The sequence below is a fragment of the Heterocephalus glaber genome, unplaced genomic scaffold, assembly GCF_053883595.1.
Source record: "Heterocephalus glaber isolate CG9 unplaced genomic scaffold, H.glaber_assembly_v1.0 deba00001140, whole genome shotgun sequence".
NCBI lineage: Eukaryota > Metazoa > Chordata > Mammalia > Rodentia > Bathyergidae > Heterocephalus > Heterocephalus glaber.
Window position 1 is genome coordinate 2,760,107 of NW_028258200.1, and position 18,283 is coordinate 2,778,389.

An 18,283-nucleotide genomic window follows, 5' to 3' on the forward strand; every position below is an offset into this window, starting at 1 on the left:
CCTTTTGTGCTTTAAGGCAGCTGAGCCTTCCCTTTCTATTTGGATTAACCTAGGATCTCGGTATCCCACAGACCTTGTGGAAACGGTCACTTGTCCCTTCTGTGTGTATGACATACACACACTTACTTGCACAGCCTCGCACGCAGCCTGACAGGCCTGGAGCAGGAGCCTCATTCCCTTAGCTGGTGAAGGACCAGTCAGGGGTGGACCCCAGCTCCAGTGGGTCTGGCAGGAGTCTGCACCCCTGTACCCCGGGTGGAAGGGTCTTGATGTTGAGAAGGACAGAAGACAGAGCTTTCCTCCCAGCATCCATGTGTGGGCCCCCTCTGGGTGAGAAGCAGTGATTCTTCTGGGTCCGACCTAGGGTGCTGACAGCAGATGCTGTTGGAACACCCAGCACTGTGGAAGGCAGGGGTGGTTGGACTCGGATGCCTGCCAAGAAGCCTCATTATCCAGGGGATGGAGCTGAATGGCCTTGGGCTGCTGTTGGGCCATAGAGAGGGTCATCAGGTCCTTCTTCCACCATCTTCTGAGATTGTTGGAGAGGTTTCAGGTGGACAGATGTCTCCTAGGGCATGAATTGTTGGGCAGAGCCCAGTTGCCAGCCCCACTGAGCCCAAAGTGTTCTCCACCTGGCTGCCCCCTTCTTGTGAGTACTTGGCTCTAAGCGTGTTTGCCCCCAGTGGAGTTTGTCCCCGAAGGGCAAAGGATTACTGGTGTTGAGGTCGTTGGTGAGCATGTGCTTCAAACCTCCTTTCATGCACTGCAGCGGATTGCATGAGTGATGAGCAGACCAGGCACCTTGAAGGTCATTCCAAAACAGAGCTAAGAACGTTGGAGTGATAGATAGCAGCACTGTTGAAATGTATAGATGGTCCCTCATAGTGACTAATTCTCAGGGACAGCACCCTTGGGTGTGAGGCACAGGATTTGTTAATGAGAAAACCCAAACAACCACAAAACCCCAACCTCATTACTTTATATTTACATTTACTATAAAATAGCCTTTCCTATAAAAGATGTCTTTGTTAGTGCTGCCAGTAGAAGTTGGTTTTCTTTATATATGTGACCTTAACTGCTCCCAACCCTAATCATACATCCCATTAGAAGTGTTCATTTTGCAAACACATCTGTGTTCACAGAATGTGGGGACTATGCCAGAACCAAGGTTTCCAAGCCATGGTGGGCTATACTGGGCAAGAGAGAGGTGTGGGTCACATTTCCCCAGGAACTGAGCCAGGTGCATGGTGAGGGCCCCTCCCTTTTGGAGAACACTTAACAGGGTGAATCAGGGTGGACCCTTCCTTCCATTTCCTTTTTGTGGCATAATAATTGGGATGGTTTAGGGTCAATAATGAAATATTTTTCCTGAACATTTCTCAGCCATTTAAAAACCCTTTGGCTCCAAAATTCACAACCATGAGGTTCAGTGGGTGCAGCTTGTAAAGAGGCAGTGGTTGCCAGATGGGTTCCAGGTGGGACACATGAGTCCTCCCTTGGTCAAGACCTTGGGTTTTCTGTCCCTCTGCCCTAGTGCACACCTTGTGTGCAGTGCTGGAAGGCTTGAGAGAGGAGGCCTTTGACAGCGATGTCTTGACCTTGTGTCCTCCTTTTCCAGGGCTGAACTGCACGGTTGAAGAGGGAGTACTGAATTCTTCTTTGACCTCACATCTAAAATGACTAGGTGGAAAATAACATGTATATATAGTTTTCATATGTAAATATAATATACTTTTATGTAAACAAAATCTGTTAAAATATTTTAAATGTATTTTTAGATAATCTTTTTTAAAAACTGCTCTTCTGGCCAATTTTCTTGCTTGTCAGTGGATGTGGCCTGTAAAGATTTCTGATCTTTTGGATTTTACTCTTTTTTGTGTCTGAAAATGGTTACTTCTTACTTTTGTAGTATTCTGAGGTAGGGACAAAATATTGGTCCCTTTTTTTTCCAGTACTGAGGATAGAATCCAGAGTCTTGTGTATGCAAGGCAAGTGCTCACCACTGAGCTCTTCCCCAGCCCCACTGTACTTTGCTTTAAGCTTTTCCATAAGTTTGAACTTTTTCAATGTAAAAAAGTTGAGCAGTACATTCTCTTTAAGTACCTTATAATCATAGGTTGAATTTATTATGTGTAATTTTTAGTTCAGGGTTTTTGTATATGTTTGTAACCATTTTTTTCTTTAACAAAGTACATAAGTAACAATGAGAACCTTGAGAGAATATGTTCAATTTCTCTAGTTTAAAAAAAAAGAAGGTAAAATACCACTTTCTTTGTACCACCTCAACGACTACAAGTAGGTAAAATAGTTGCATAGATTTAGGAAGTAAGTACTGTTCATTTCAGCTGTCATCAGTTGAGAAAAATCACCACCATTAAGTCAACATTTCTTCTGTCTCCTTTGTTGCAGTAGCAGTGCCTGCCTTCATTCTGCTGCCACAGGTGGCCAGGAAGATTAACCCAAAAGTTTGTTAACAACTTCCAGGTCCTTAGAGCTGACCCTGATTTAGAGACTGTTTGGTGAGGCAGCAAACCCTATCACATAGTCAATATCCAACCAGTGTGAATTGATGGGATTTCCTCCCCCCACAGGATAATCTACAAGGGTACAAGGCCCAAAATAAATTTCTAAATAAGGAGATTTTGGAACTCTCAGCTCTACGAAGAAATGCGGAAAGGAGAGAGAGAGATCTGATGGCCAAGGTGGGTCCGTATGGAAGTATTCCTATTAACTGGTGAGAGGGAAGACTAGAAAACCACATTTAAATGGATGTGCTTTAAAACCAGTTCCACTGCCGTGCTTGGAGAAAGATGACTGTTGGTATCAAAATATATTAAAATATGTATAGTACATAGAGCCATGCACTTTGTGTTTGATGAAGACAGAAAGGCCCGTAGATGTGGCTTCTGTCATACATATACATTTTAAATGCACTTTTTTGAGGAAAATTTTGTACAATTATAGGTTCCCCAAGTTAAGAGTATTTAGATTTTTGTTATCATGTTTCATATCTGTAAAATCAGGTGGTGAGGATACTGCCTTCTCTCGGAACCATTGGGTTGGTTTGAGAGTCAGAGATGATTATGGCTGGAAAGGGCTTTGCAGAGTACAAAGGGACCACAAATACTCCAGTTGTAACTGAATTATAATCAGATGACACTTGCCTGTGGTGCCTATGTACCTGGTGTAATTTTTTGAGCAAATCTCAAAGCATCTATCCAAATCTTACCCCTGCGTGTTTTCCAGATGTGTTTACTTTTTCTGATCAGGTGACAGATGGGAGCTAGTCCTGGGTCACAGTGTCCTAAGAAAAGTGGCATGGCATGGGGTGACCACTGATGGTCCATGTGGTTGGTGGCACCAGCTTGACCTCAGTGTTGGCATCTGGTGTCTGCTGCTCACTCCAGCCCTGTGCAGGGGTGTGGCATGTTTTGGCACCCAGGCCTCTGGTTATCAGTGTGCCTTATGTGCCAGGCCTTGAGGAGGGAGCTATGTTAAACATAGCAGTTGGCCAGCAGCATGCATTAACATTGCCTTTGTTACTGTCTGTCTCTGGCTCACTTCCTGATAGTCTAGGGCTTGTCATTGATCAGTTGCTTGAGCCATGTGAGGGGAGGCTTTTTTTGTGTCTCATCTGGATAGAGGTAACCTCCCACTTGCTCTAAAGTATTCCAGCCTGGAAGCCAAGCTCTGCCAGATAGAAAGCAAGTACCTGATACTGCTTCAAGAAATGAAGACACCAGTGTGTTCAGAAGAGCAGGGGCCCACCCGGGAAGTGATTGCCCAACTGCTGGAGGATGCGCTGCAGGTTGAGAGTCAGGAACAACAAGAGCAAGCCTTTGTGAAGCCTCATCTTGTCAGGTAAAGGTGCCAGCGACTGTTGGGAGTTATACCCTGTTCCTGAAGTCCCTTCAGCAGAATAGCTGTTCATAGAGGACTTCACACAACTCTTGTGTCATTTGATGCAAATGACAGTGCTGCTGGGTCAGCTGAACAGATGACACCATCATTTCCCCTATCATCAAGGAATAGATCTGGGGATCAGATCTCATGTGCCATGTCAAAGTCACCCTGCTTCCAGACCATATCTACTTCAGGAGGAGCCAGTGTTCCAAAGAGTAAGGATCCTTTTTGGGGACACAGCTATACCCACAGAGGATTCAGAAAGAAAGGGGCCCCATAAAGGAGAACTGGGCTTTCTTTGTAAGGGAAATCTGCTTAGGTAATCTGTTCATCCCTAATACATTACAAATATTTTCTTCTTTGTCTTTTCACCTTTTAAAATGATGTCTCTAGGGCTGGGGATTTAGCTCAGTGGTTTCGCCGCCTGCCTCGCAAGCTCAAGGTTCCGAGTTTGATCCCCAGTACCAAAAAAATTTTTCAAACAAATAAAATGATGTCTCTGCCAGGTATGTTGGCGGATGCCTATAATCCCAGCATTTGGGAGACAGAGGCAGGAGGATCGCCGCAAGTTCGAGTCCAGCCTAGGTTACATGGTGAGTTCAAGGCCAGCCTGAACTGCATAGTGAGACCCTGTCATCTTTCATTTTTTTTTGGTACCGGGGATTGAATTTGTGTCCTTGCGCTTGCGCAGCAGGTGGAGAAACCACTGCGCCAAATCCCTGGCTGGACCCTGTCATCTTTTGAGACATGCATTTAATCACTTGTATATGTATAATATATAAACACATACCCGTTGATGTTGCCATGTTTATCAGTCTTGTTTTTGTGACAGTGCCTATGTTTTCTTCAATGTTTTTCACATTAAATATTTTAAGCCATCTGGAATTGATTTTTTTCCACCTAGATGGCAGTTGTCCCTGTTTATTGAGAAGCTCACTGCTTGCTAGTTTGAAATGCCTGGTCATATGTATATAGATGTATACATGGATGTGGATTGGTTTCTGGGTTCTCTACTCTGCTTTTTTTTTTTTTTTTTTTTTGGTACTGGGGATCAAACTCAGGTCCTTGCGTCTACTCTGTTTTATTTATTTATTTTTTTGAAAAGATCATTTTTATTTTCATTTTTGTTTTTATCAATAGTGAGTATGATATCTATGGGTTCAGGACTGTGCCTGATGACGATGAGGAGGAGAAGTTGGTCGCTAAGGTCCGTGCCTTGGACCTGAAGACTCTGTACCTCACAGAGAACCAGGAAGTTTCCACTGGGGTCAAGTGGGAAAACTACTTTGCCAGCACAGTGAACAGGGAGATGGTGTGCTCTCCAGAACTGAAGACCCTCATCCGCTCAGGCATTCCCCATGAGCACCGCTCCAAGGTGTGGAAGTGGTGCGTGGACTTCCACACAAGGAAGTTCAAGGATGGTGCAGAGCCAGGCTATTTCCAAGCCTTGCTGCAGAAGGCCCTGGAGAAGCAGAACCCAGCCTCCAAGCAGATTGAGCTGGACTTGCTTCGGACACTGCCCAACAACAAGCACTACTCCTGCCCCACCTCAGAGGGTATCCAGAAGCTGCGCAATGTCCTTCTTGCCTTCTCCTGGCGGAACCCGGATATTGGCTACTGCCAAGGGCTGAACAGGTGGGCATCAGCCACAGCATGTTCCCAGGTACCATTCAAAGAATTGTGGGCACCAAGCACTGCCTGGCAGCTCCCTCGCTTCTTGTGTAGTCAAAAAATGCCAGTGTTTTAGGGAAAAAAGCAATTATAGAAAGCTAGTTTTAGTGAGGAACCGTCCCCAGCTCTGGAAAAACAGAAACAAACATGCTTCCAGAAAGTATTAAGAACACAGAAGTTGGGGTGGGAATGTAGCTCAGTGGCAAAGTGCACAAGGGCCTGGGTTCAGTCCCTAGCACATAGAAAAAAGATCACGAAATCAAATTCAGTTGAAACAGTTTGGAATCTCATTCTTCCTTGTTCCCTCACACTTGGATTTTGAGCGAAGTTTTATTTCATTGGTTGATAATGCATGGAGTGAAAATTCAGGGTCACTCCTTATTTATACAGGAAACTTGTGAATTAGGAAGTTGCCTTAAACAGTGCTTTAGCTGATTTAAACCCAGCTCTTGAAAGACCTAACCTTGCTTTTTTAGACTGGCCTCTCTCAACATGTCTTCCATACTTCCCTAAGCAGGGGATGTAGAAGCCACTGGGCTGTCCTTAATGATCTAGCTCAGTGGTGGTGAACCTACCACGTGTGTCGCAGTAGGCTGTTTGTATCATTGAAAGCTCTAAAAAGTTTGCCATCACCGATCTAGCTCTTAGGTCTAAGCCATGCTGGGTCAGAATGAGGCCTCTGCATGTCGCTCCTCTGGGACAGGGTGTTGGGTGCTAGAGATGGCTTCCTGCTTCTGACGTTACCTGGCTGATCCACCTTCTGCTGTTTGTGCCTGCTGATGCATTGCGCTTTGCAGTTGTATTTCTCTGTGGGAGTGATGTAGGTAACTAAGGTTATTGGAAAGATAAAGAATGAAGATGCTGTTTATGTACTTGAGGAATCCCCTGTAAGCCAAGTGCATGAGCTTGAGTTTTGAATGCTGATGTTTATCCTGGCTGCATAGAGGTCTTTATGCTTCTGGTCATTCCAGGTGCTGACATTGGTGTCAGGCCGTCTGTTTGCATCAGAAATGAGAGGCAAGGTTTCAGACTGCACTGTTTCTTGGGTAAGACCCAAGATGATTTCATGCCTTGTTTATGGTGGTGAGAACAGGGTGGCTCTCTCTGTGGCCTTGGAAAGTAAAGGGAGTTCAGCTGTTCCTAGAGAGTCTCCATTTTAAAAAGAAAAAGCCTGTAAATAGGCTACTGCTTAATAAAGCAGTTTTGTTTCACTTAAAGCCACAATTCACATATTATTCTCACGTCTAAAACTAACTAGAAGCGGACAATCTCTGAAACTAAGGGGCCCCATTTGGGGGTGTGGTAGCACCCTAGTTACCTGATGATGTCATGGAAGCGGATCTTTGCCTGTAAGGGATGCTTACAGATGAAGCTTTTTCTCTGCACCTACACCCCACTGTAAAAGGGTCTTAATTTTAACTGTTTTACTGGATGTTTTTCTTCAGAATGTTTGGTTCATGTCTGTGCCTTCTGAATAACCAGAACTTCTGTAGAAGAACTTCATCCTTTCTAGATGATTCAGGCCCCTTGTCTTCACCATCATCAGTTCATTTAAGTGATGTCCTCAAAGGCTCTGTGGACTCTGCCATCTTAGACATCCTCGGGTGATATGGATTTGGCCATGTGCTTTTGTGAAATGTTTTTCTCCTTCATCTGTCATTTGTCGTCTTTGCACTCTCCATCCCTTCATGATGACTGGAGGCCTCCCTGCCCACCTAGCTCAGGTCTTTTTTTTTGTTTTTTTTCCAATTTGAGATGAGATCATTATAATTTTACCTAAGGAGCAGGAGCAAATTGTGAGAAAGGGCATGGGTTTTCCTGTGAGTGATGAATGTAGGGTAGAACACACGGGCAGAGGTTCTTGGATTTTAGCTAAGTAGAAAGGGCATTTTTCTCACCTCTGCCCCAGTGCCTACTTGGAGCCAACTTGGGGATATTGAACGAGTAGTCTCTAGGCCTGGGGATTTAGCTCAGTGGTTCCGCCGCCTGCCTTCCAAGCGCAAGGACCTGAGTTTGATCCCCAGTACCAAAAAAATACCAAAAAACAAACAAACAAAAAACCCCCCCCAAAATGTGAACAAGTAGTCTCTTGGTTAGTGACAGTGTGTAATAGCTGGACCCAAGTTTCCATTATGAAGAATGTAGCAGTTGGTATACATAGTTTCCTTTCCTAGTACACCAGGTGCTATTCCAGATGCCCATTGTCTGAGAACCTCTCAGCTGGGTTCCTTGGTCTGTGGTTCCTTTTCATTCTTCCAGTATAGAAGCAGCATAGGTGGAGCCTGGAAAGTTGTTTTTTAAACCATCTGGTACTCTTTGTTATTTACATCCACATTTTTTTTTTTAATGCATGAAAAGAGTAGTTGAACTTTTTGAACAATGAAGTCAAAGAATAGCTGCATTAGCAAACTCTTAGAATGAAAACTTACTTAAAAAATGAGCCTGGTCAGTCATTGGGAAACAATTTCATCTTTTTTTTGGAGGGGGAGTACCAGGGATGGAACTGGGGACCTTGCTTGCAAGGCAGGTGCTGGAACCACTGAGCTAAATCCCTGGCCCAACAATTTCATCTTTTAACAAAAACCACATGAAAGAGCAAGGGAAGTGTAGCTTTGCTTCTCAAATTTTAGAAAGTGCCTCACTTGTTCAGCAACACTTACTTGTTTATTGGACAGCTAGATATAGTTTGCCCAGAGGAGAGAAAATGGCTCAGCAAATGTCTCAGTGAAGATTGGCACAGGGCTGACACTGACCCTCCCCTCTTGCTTCTAGGTTGGTGGCAGTGGCCCTCCTATACCTGGAACAAGAAGATGCTTTCTGGTGTCTGGTTACCATTGTGGAAGTTTTCATGCCTCGAGACTATTACACAAAGACTCTTTTAGGATCCCAGGTACTTTGTGCGTGTGCGTGTGTGTGTGTGTGTGTGTGTGTGTGTGTGCATGTGCATGTTTGTTATATAGAATAGTGAGATTCATTTTGGGGAATTGGTACATACATATAAGATATCTTGACCATTTTCAATTGCTTTGCCTCCTTCCTTCCCTCTCCCCCATTTCCTTTCCCATTTCTAGTAATTTACCTTCTGGGTGTCTGTCTGTCTGTCCAGCTTATCCTAACTTAACCTAAAATATCTTTATTTTTTTAGGTTTTTCATATAAGAGAAAACATGCGATATTTAACTTTGAGTTGGGCTTATTTTGCTTAGCATGATGTTGATTTCCATCCACTCTCCTGCAAATGGCATGATTTCATTCTTCCTCATGGCTGAATAATGTTCCATTACCTATATATACCATATTTTCTTTATCCATTCATCTGTTGATGGGCAACTAGGCTGTTTCCACAGCTTAGCTATATTGAATTGCATTGCCAATAAGCATGTGTATGTGTGGATTGCTATAGTATGATGTCTGATTCTTTCAGGAATGTATGCAGGAGAGGTATAACTGGGTTAGATAGTATTTCTGTTTTTAGTTTTTAGTGGAATCTCCACGCTGATTTCCATGGTGGCTGTACTAGTTTACATTCCCACCAATAATATAGAATGTTCCTTTTTACCCCTCTCCTGGTCAGTATTCATTGCTTTTTGTGTTGATGATAGCCATTCTGACTGGGCTAAGAATGAATCTCATAGTTGTTTTGATTTTCATTTCTCTAATGGCCAAAGATCTTGTACATTTTTTCATGTACTTATTGGCCACTTGTACTTCTTCTTTTTGGAAGTGTCTAGTCACTTCATGTGACCGTTTTTTGATTGGGTCATTTGTTTTTTGGTGGGTTAATTTTTGAGTTCTTTACATATTCTAGAGATTATTCTTGTATCAAAAAAGTAGCTAGCAAAACTTTTTTTCCTGTTGTGTAGGTTGCCTCCTCACTGCTGTGCAAAAGCTTTTAGTTTGATGTAATCCATTTTGCTGATTCTTGATACAGAATTATTTCCTGTGCTTTTGGATTTCTATTCAGGAAGTCTTTGTGCTTGTGGCTTCAAGTATTCCCTTATATTATCTTCCAATAATTACAACTTTTTTGGTTTTCTGTCTAGGTTTTTGATCTGTTTTGATTTGATTTTAGCACGGGGTGAGAGGTAGGGATCTAGTTTTGATCATCTACAAGTGGATGTGCAGTTTTCCCAACACTGTCTGTTAAAGAGGGTATCTTTTCTCCAGTGTATGTTTTTGGTCCCTTTGTCAATAATCAGATGGCTGTAGGTGGATGGACTTGTTTCTGTGTCTTCCCTTCTACTCCATGGTCTACATGTCTGTTTTCGTACCAGTACCATATGGTTTTTGTTACTACAGATTTGTAGTACAAATTTGAAATTCGGTATTGTGGTACCTCCAGCTTTACTCTTTTTGCTCAGGATTGTTTTGGCTATTCTGGGTCTTTTTTGATTCCATCTGCATTTTGAGGTTGTTTTTTCTAGTTCTGTGGTTAATGTGTTGGTCTTTTATTTTGTTGTTCTGAGATAGGTTTTGTAATCATTACTTTCTTGCTATGAAATTCACACTGGCCTTGAACTCACTATGTAGCCCAGGCTGGGGTTGAGCACACAGCTATTCTCCTGCCTCAGCCTCCCAAGTGCTGGGATTATAGATATGCATCACCACGCCTGGTTTATTTTTGGTGTTTTACGAGGGATTACATTAAATCTATAGTTTGCTTTTGTTAATATTGCATTTTCATCTTAGTTCTTACCTGAGAACAAGGAAAGTCTATTTTTTTAATGTCCTCTTCAGTGCTTTGTAATTTTCATTTTGAGGTTGTTCACCTCTTTGATTAGGTTGATTCCTAGGTTCTTAATTTTTTGGAGTTTGCGCATGGGATTGCTTTCCTGGTTTCTTTCTTAGTAGGTTCATTATTGGTGTATAGAAACACCATTGATTTTGGGGCATTGAATTTCTATCCTGCTGGTATTTTTTTAAACTACTGTGCTTCAGTCACCAGCCTGTAGACTTAAAGCTGAAATGCAACCTGAGTTAAGTCCCTGTGGGAGGCTTTGTGTACTGCATTTCAGCAGCTGATCCCTGGAGGCAGCTGTCCACCTGCCTTGCCACTCTACAGCTCCTTCAAGGCAACACAGGGCCTCGAGGTGCGGGTCGAGGTGTAGTTGAAGTGAGGATGTGGAGACAGGAGGGACACAAGCAGGAAAGCACTGTCCCTGGTGTGGTGCTGACTCTGGGCATGGGTAGGCTTTCTGGGAAGGGATGACAGACCATGTCCAGAGAGCCTCCTACAGTAGTAATCTGACCACTTACCGGGTGTTACGGGCAGGGGGATGTGGGAGAGAAGCTGGAGGCCCATACCTTTTGCACTTGGGGGGATTTCACAACTTTTTATGTACTTTTGGTTTTTTTTTTTTAGTTCTTTCATTGGTACATTTTAGGTATACAGTTCGTTTACATTTATCATTGGGTGTTTGTACCTGTACATGATGTATCTTGGTTCTTATTTTTTGCCCCATTACCTGTGCGCCCTTTACCCCCTCCACCTTATTTACATAGATTTCATTTCCATTTTTTTTTCTTTTCTCGTAGTTTTTCCTTTCCCTCTTTTCCTTTCCCCTTCCCCTCCCTTCAGTCCTTCATCTTTGGACCTTTTTTCCTATTTCAAGTTATCAATTATTCATTTTAATCATTTTAACCCTTGTTTACACTATCAGTTTCTCACACTAGAGAAACTATTCGGTATTTACACATGTGTGTCCTACTTATTTCACTTGAGAGTATGGCCTTGATATGTATCCATTTAGCGATAAATGACTCTAGTTTTTCGTTCTTTATGGCTCCGTTTTATAAAAAAACCACATTTTCTTTATCCAGTTTCCAGTTGATGGGCACTTGGGCTGCTTCCAAGCTTTAGCTATTACACACTGTGCCGCAGTGAACATGGGTGCACATATATCACTGTGGTATGATTCTTTTAATTCTTTGGGGAAGACACCCAGCAGGGGGATAGCTGGGTCAAATGGGACCTCTAGTCCTAGTTCTTTGAGGTATCTCCATACTGATTTCCACAGTGGTTGCACCAGTCTGCACTCCCACCAGCAATGGAGAAGGGTTCCTTTCTCCCCACAACCCGCCAGCATTTGTTATTGGTTGATTTCTTGATAGCAGCCATTCTTTCTGGGGTGAGGTGGAATCTCAGTGTTGTTTTCATCTGCACCTCTCGAATGACTAATGATGTTGAACATTTTTTCATATATTTGTTTGCTGCTTTTATTTCTTTGTCTGAGAAATGTCTGTTCATTTCAGATGCCCATTTTTGAATTGGGTCTTTGAATTTGGGGGGGTCTGATTTTTTTCAATTCTTTATATATTCTAGTGTACTTTTGTTTTTTAAGTGTTTAAGAAAATTAATTATAATTCATTTCACCCAGTGTATATCTTGGACATTTTGTGTCTTATTCTAGTCAGAAAGCAAATTGGCCAAAAATGTGTATTTCCAATCCTGAATTCTTATATTTTGTGATGTTTTGCTCTGGGGTATATTTACAACTTTTTAGTATCATTTTTATAAAATAGCAATGCTTTTTAGCTTTGTAAGTTACATTGCCTTTTACATTTTAAAAATTTTAACCAGTAGTTTCTGTTGGAACCTGTGTAACTGTACTTTTTAAAAAACAAAAAACAGAAGCATTTTTGAAACTTCTTTTAAAGAAAAACACATTTGTCTTGATCAGGTGTGTCCAGCCTGCAGTACTCAGTTTTGTGACTTCTGTACACTATACATTTTACACATGGCCCAAAACAAGGCCTTTTCCCTTGCTGTTGCTCAGATAAGCCATGTGTGTATACCCGGCAGGCTTGGGCTGTACAGCCTGAATATTGCTTCTAGTTTTTTTAGTATTTCAGGAATCCCAAGAATGGTCACACCTGTTGTTCTAACTTACTGATGTGTGGTATAGTTTTGCAAGTTTGGGGATGATATCCTGGTAGGAGTAGTTTTACTGTGGGGGGAAGCATTTTCCTAGTTCTAGGTGCTGCCGAGTTGCCACAGTGGCTGTCCAGTTTCCCCCCATTGGTAGCCCATGAGAGGATACACTGCTCATGTGGACGGTTCATAAAACATTGCAAGGACCTTCAGTGGAGCTGGCTGCTGTCGCCCCTGCCCTGACCTCTAGGGACTGGCTTCATTTGCCCTGTGCCTTGGGCCCTTGCTACTCCCTTGTTCTTCTTGCAGATCTGCCACTCCTGTGTGGCTCCTCCTTTGAGTCCAGGCCTCCCCTGGAGCTTCAGTGTAGTCTCCCAGTAGAGGTGCCATGGGCACCCGTGCCTGGCACTCTCCTTGGTCTGGCCCCGGCTCCATACTTCTTCCCTGCCATGTCTAGGATCAGAAGCCAGGGAACACTGAACACCTCTTCTTACCTGTTTCAGCATGATTTTAGGTTCTGTAGATTTTTCTCTACACAGTCATGAATCTGTATCCCTCCTTTATCCCACTGCCCTCCATGGGCTCAGATTCACTGCCTGTGCCTGGCCAGGCAAGGATCCACCTGGGCTCTCTGGCCAGCCTTGCTACCCCACTCCAGTCAGAGAGCTTACAGCCGTGAGACCCTGAGTGCTTACAGCTGTGAGACACTGCTCCATGCCTCTTGCATCTTTTAACCTGGGTAGAGAAAGCGGTTCAGGGGGGTTGTGTGTCCTGTAAAGTTGAGCAGATGGGAATCGAGAAGTGAGTCTACTGTGTGGGCTAAGTACTATTTGGTGCGACTTTTGCTGCTGTTGTATATGTGCACATGGATAATGTTGACTGAGCCACAGATGAAGCTGCCTGTTTTTGTGTGGGGTACAGAAAGGCTCTGGACTACAGGACAAGGTCTTGAGCCTGCTGTGTGACATGGCAGCCTCTGTGACTGGCTTCTGCCAGGTGGTGCTGCCTTCTCTGTACCCTGCTGTCTGGAAACCTAGGCTTGGGCAGTGGGTGCTGTCCCTTCTCTCTGAGAAATCTTTACAGGACTTGCCACAGTGAGTGTGCCAGTTCATATGTCTACCTGCTCACCTTCTGCATCCTTGAGGTCAGGTTGTATGTATGCCATCCTGTTTCCTGCAGGCCCCTTGCCTGGCATGTCTGTGTGCAGTAGATAGTTCACGTGAGCCCCATATGAGCCTCACAACAGCCATCTTTGTGATAGGGCACAGACTGTGTAAAACCCCTTGCTGAAAGCACCTAGCTGGTGGTAGTGGAGGTGAGACCCCCACATGGGTCCCTCAGTCTGGAAACCCCCCCCCCATCTTGGTAAATATGTGTCACATGGTTGGGTAGGTAACGGCACACTTCTTCTTTAGCTGAAGACTCACTTTGCTACTTCTGCCTAGAATGCAGGCTTTTGGCCCTTGGTTTCAGCATCACTGTACTGTGCTTTCCCTAGGCCCTGGATGTCGGATGCACATCTGGAGCACTCAAGTTTCATTGCCTCTGAGCCACAGAGAAGCCCAGTCCTGTGACAGTCCCCACAGTGGGTTTGGGACAGCCATATGGCTGTGGTCCCCATGATTCCACCCTCTGCTCTCAGTCTGAGTGACTGGCCTTGTGTGCCTGCACAATGCTGCAGCTGACCCTGACCCTGCTCCCCTCTGTTCCCTTGTCAGGTGGACCAGAGGGTGTTCAGAGACCTCATGAATGAGAAGCTGCCTCGATTGCATGCCCACTTTGAACAGTACAAAGTTGACTACACTCTCATCACATTCAACTGGTTCCTGGTGGTGTTTGTGGACAGCGTGGTTAGCGACATTCTCTTTAAGATATGGGACTCTTTCCTGTATGAGGGACCAAAGGTGGGTGTGCTTGGCTCTGGTGTTCTCAGTTATACTCCTGATGGCAGCAAGCAGTTAGCAGGGCTGAGTGACTGCCTCCCACAGCACCATGGTGGTCTTGGTATGCATGGCCCTGGGGACCTTGAGGAGCCATGATCACTGCGTATCTATTAACAGTGCTCAGTGGCATGGGGATGTGGCCCAGGGACAGAGAGCTTACCTAGCTTGTATGGGGCTTGGGTTCCATCCCAAGCACTGCAATATAGAACAAAAACAACAGTACCAAGCCCTGTGTTAGGCCTGGGAACTTGGATGGTTTATAATCTGAGCCTCCCCATTTGTAGAATGGGTGTCAGCATTATCCACATTGTGTGGTTGAGGAGATGTAGGCGCAGAGATCTGATTATAGAGAATGGGGAGCCTGGTCACAGTCTGACTGCCCATGAGCCTCCCCCTATTCTGTTGTATGTTTTAAAAAACCGTTAAACATTTTAGTATATAAATACACCAGTTACCAAAAACTAAGGGTAGATAGTGGAAAGGAGCTCTCCCCCTCCCCCAGTGTCCTAGTTCTTCTTCTCCATGTCTTACACATTCTTCTCTAAGTATTCAGTACATAGCTTACATATGTTTTTAAGTTGGTATGTCTTGGAGGCAGTTCCATATCAGTGTGTCCAGGTCTGACACGTACATGTTTTGTAATTCTGTATAGCATTTTCTTGTATAGATGAGCCAGAAATTTACACAACAGCCCTGATAGATGATAGGATGGACAGTTTTGTGTCACTTATGACTGTGCTGTGCCAACTCTTTGGAGATCATTGTCTTTCTGCATCTATGCAGGTGCACCTGTAGGTAGTGGTGCTGGGCAAAGGGTGTGGGTTCATAGATACTCAAACTTTTATTTAATGCAGCACATCACCAGCCTGATGACCTAGTCTGCCATTACTGCAAGGATTTCTCAGTGAGGGCAGAAATGTTATAGGAATCTGGCCACACTCAGGGAAGGAGACCCCTGTAAATACTCTTCTAAATATGAGAAGAGCAGGCTGGTGCAGGCACCCACAGCCCTTACATAAGAGAAAAGAGTTTTTTTCCAAAGCTGCTTTAACCTCCAAGACCACCAGAAGTCCATTCCCGCAGCCTCAAATATGGGACCCTCCAGAATCCTCTAAAACATGGATTCTCTTTCTTCATACTCAGAAGTCAGCAGTTAAGGCACTGCTGTACCAGTCAAGATGGGAGTGGCCTCTGGTGGCAAACCTTTCCAAGGCTTTCGGAATAAAAAAATCTCAGTTTTGAGTTTACTTAACATGTTCACCACGGGGCTATAATTTGGATGTCCTACTGCCAGGAGGCTTGAAGCACCTGTGGTACATGCATGACTGTCCTTTGGGTGGCTTTTTATTAACTTTATTAGTAAAAAGCCTGATAAAAATGATTAGATCTGTTTGTACCACCAGTGGTACAGATGATTTCTATCCAGGCACAGTGGGTGGCCCACATCTGTAATCCCAGTTACTCTGGAAGCTGAAGCCTGGAAACATATGAGACCCTTCTCTCAAAAAATAAGAAAATGGGCTGGGGATGTAGCTCATGGTGAGTTCTTGGGTTCAATCCCCAATTCCGCAAGCAAGCAAGCAAGCAAGCAAGCAAATAAACATGATTTCTAGCTCTGTTTTCCAGATTGACTAGAATTATTAGCTGGACTTAAGGTACCATGTCTACTTACTTCACAAGGTGACTTGGTTGGGGCTGAATAGTTGACACAATCAGAGTTTACTTTCCTGTGAGAAGGCTTTCCTGGCCAGCAAGAATCAGCCCCCAGGGCCAATGTGTACCTGGGGCAGGGCCCATTTGGGGTACTTCCTCAGGGTTTCAGTGCTCAAGCTTGTGTCTGCACTCACACGCTTTCCTGTCCTTCCTACAGGTTATTTTCCGTTTTGCCCTCGCAGTTTTTAAATACAAGGAAGAGGAGATCCTGAAATTGCAGGACTCAATGTCTATATTTAAGTATCTCCGCTACTTCACTCGCACTATTCTTGATGCTCGGTAAGTCCTGGGGATGCGCCCTCCCTTCCCCCAAAGATCAGGGGAATAGGAAGTCCTACCTCTGACCCTACTGTTGTCAGACTCAGAGCCACCTCAGGGTGCTGTGTGGGAGAAGGAATTTCCTTCCTGAGAGAAGAAACAGGAAGAGGTGTGACTTTTAGAGATCAGAGGGGAACTCAGACGAAATTGGTTTTATCCTTCATCCAGCAAATGTGAATCCCAACAACCAAAAGCCATGGTCTGCATGTCTACAGCTGTTTGCTGAGTGTCTGCTACGATTGGGGCCAATGCCAGGCATGAGCTGCTGGATGGAGTTTGATGGTAGGGGAAGCAGGCCCTATCCCATGGTGCTATGACCATGAGGCTCAGGCTGGGGACCCAGGCTAGGATGGGCAATGAGGGGAGATGCTAGGCAGAGCTGGGGTAGCCTGCAGAGCTGTGGGAACGAGTGCTTGGGGTCCTGTGGAAGTGGATTAGCTGGGTCACCAGTCTGCTGGAGTATGTAGCTGGCCACAGTGGAGCTGGGCTGTTTGGGCTCTTGCAAGCTTCCTAGCACTAAGAATACTGGAAGTCATCACAGGGTTAGGCAAGAGGACAGGTTGCATTGGCATAGGACTGGCCCCTGGGATCCCAGGGATGATGGCTGTGAGAGGGCTCCAGGCAGGAGAGGAGGTGGCCTTGGAGAGAAGTGACCTGCAGCTGGAGAGCTGGGACAGACTGAGGAGAGAGGGTCTGAATGTGGAAGAACCCAGGCTCTGACTTGGGCAGCTAAGCATTCTGAATCATTTTATTCCCTGCATTTCTTCTGTCCTGGGCTCCCTGTGTCCCCTGGACCACAGCTGGTGTGTTTGTTGACAGCAGAAGGAGCCAGTGGATACCACACAGGGTCTGGCATCCTCACCTTTTTGGTGTCTTTCGCTTCAGACTGTCGGGATGAACACTGACATGCACAGTGGGGACTTGATCTCTGCCCAGAGGATATCTGAGGGTTGCACTTGCCTATGAGCATTGCCAGATCCTGGGGAGCCTCAAGAGCTTTCTGCTAACTCATATTTTCAAGAAAGACCCTGGATGGCCTCCCCCAAGCCAACAGCTAACCCTGTGTTGAAAGCCTTTGGTTCAGAGATGGAGCCTGCCCTACCTGCCAGCCTCTCCTGTAAATGCTCATCGGGCTTGGGCAGTGCCCACCAAGTCGTGCATGGTCCTGCAGCACCACCTTGTGAGCAGATTGGTGCTTCCCCTCCCTTTAGAAGGTCCAGGGCTTCAAGTGGCCTTGAATGTAAACTGGCAGGATTACAAGAGGTGGGGGGTAGTGCTGTCGAGACTGCAGTTATCCAGGCTCCTCTGCATGGAGGCCCCAATGTTTAATAATCCCCCACACTAATGGTTCCAGGATGCACCAGTTCTGTAGCACATGGATGAATCTCACAGGACAGGAAGGAGGGGCTTCTACAGCCAGGTGGATCTAGGAGATGTTGGGTGATACAGTTTGGAATGGTCTCTGAGGCAGGAACCCTGGGTGCCCAGTGGAGCTGAGCACTGCAAGGTAGAATCTGGGTCTCCTTGTACTGCTCCTGGGCTGATGGGCCAGTTTGCTTCCCTACCACAGAGTGAGTGGAAGTGTTAGCTTTGCATTCCCAGTGTTCACTTTCTGTAGCAAAGGGGAAGATGCCTAGGTCTTGGGTTTGTGGAGCCCATGGGCTCACAGCTGCAGTAGGGAGGGATGGTGTGTGGGCTTCCAGGGCCTGGTCCCTGCAGTGTTTTATTTCCTAGCCATTTTGCATACAACATCCCTTGCTCAGGGCTGCCCTCATCTCTGGGGCTTGCCTGTCCTAGAACACCGGGAGTTTGGCATTGAACAGAGCTGGCCTTTCTTGCCTGAGTCCTTGGCAAGGACTCAGTCA

General features: G+C 45.1%; 1 protein-coding gene across 5 annotated transcripts in view; it reads left to right on the plus strand.

The window, feature by feature from the left end:
• Tbc1d2b (TBC1 domain family member 2B) overlaps positions 1–18,283 on the plus strand; it is a 62,323-nt gene that overhangs the window by 40,290 nt on the left and 3,750 nt on the right. For all 5 annotated transcript variants that reach the window (XM_004872122.3, XM_087210292.1, XM_004872120.3 and 2 more), the window contains 6 exons: positions 2,592–2,702; positions 3,668–3,861; positions 5,044–5,538; positions 8,347–8,464; positions 14,163–14,348; positions 16,258–16,379. In XM_004872122.3, the coding sequence (XP_004872179.1) occupies positions 2,592–2,702; positions 3,668–3,861; positions 5,044–5,538; positions 8,347–8,464; positions 14,163–14,348; positions 16,258–16,379 (1,226 nt within the window). The remainder of the gene's footprint in view (positions 1–2,591; positions 2,703–3,667; positions 3,862–5,043; positions 5,539–8,346; positions 8,465–14,162; positions 14,349–16,257; positions 16,380–18,283) is intronic.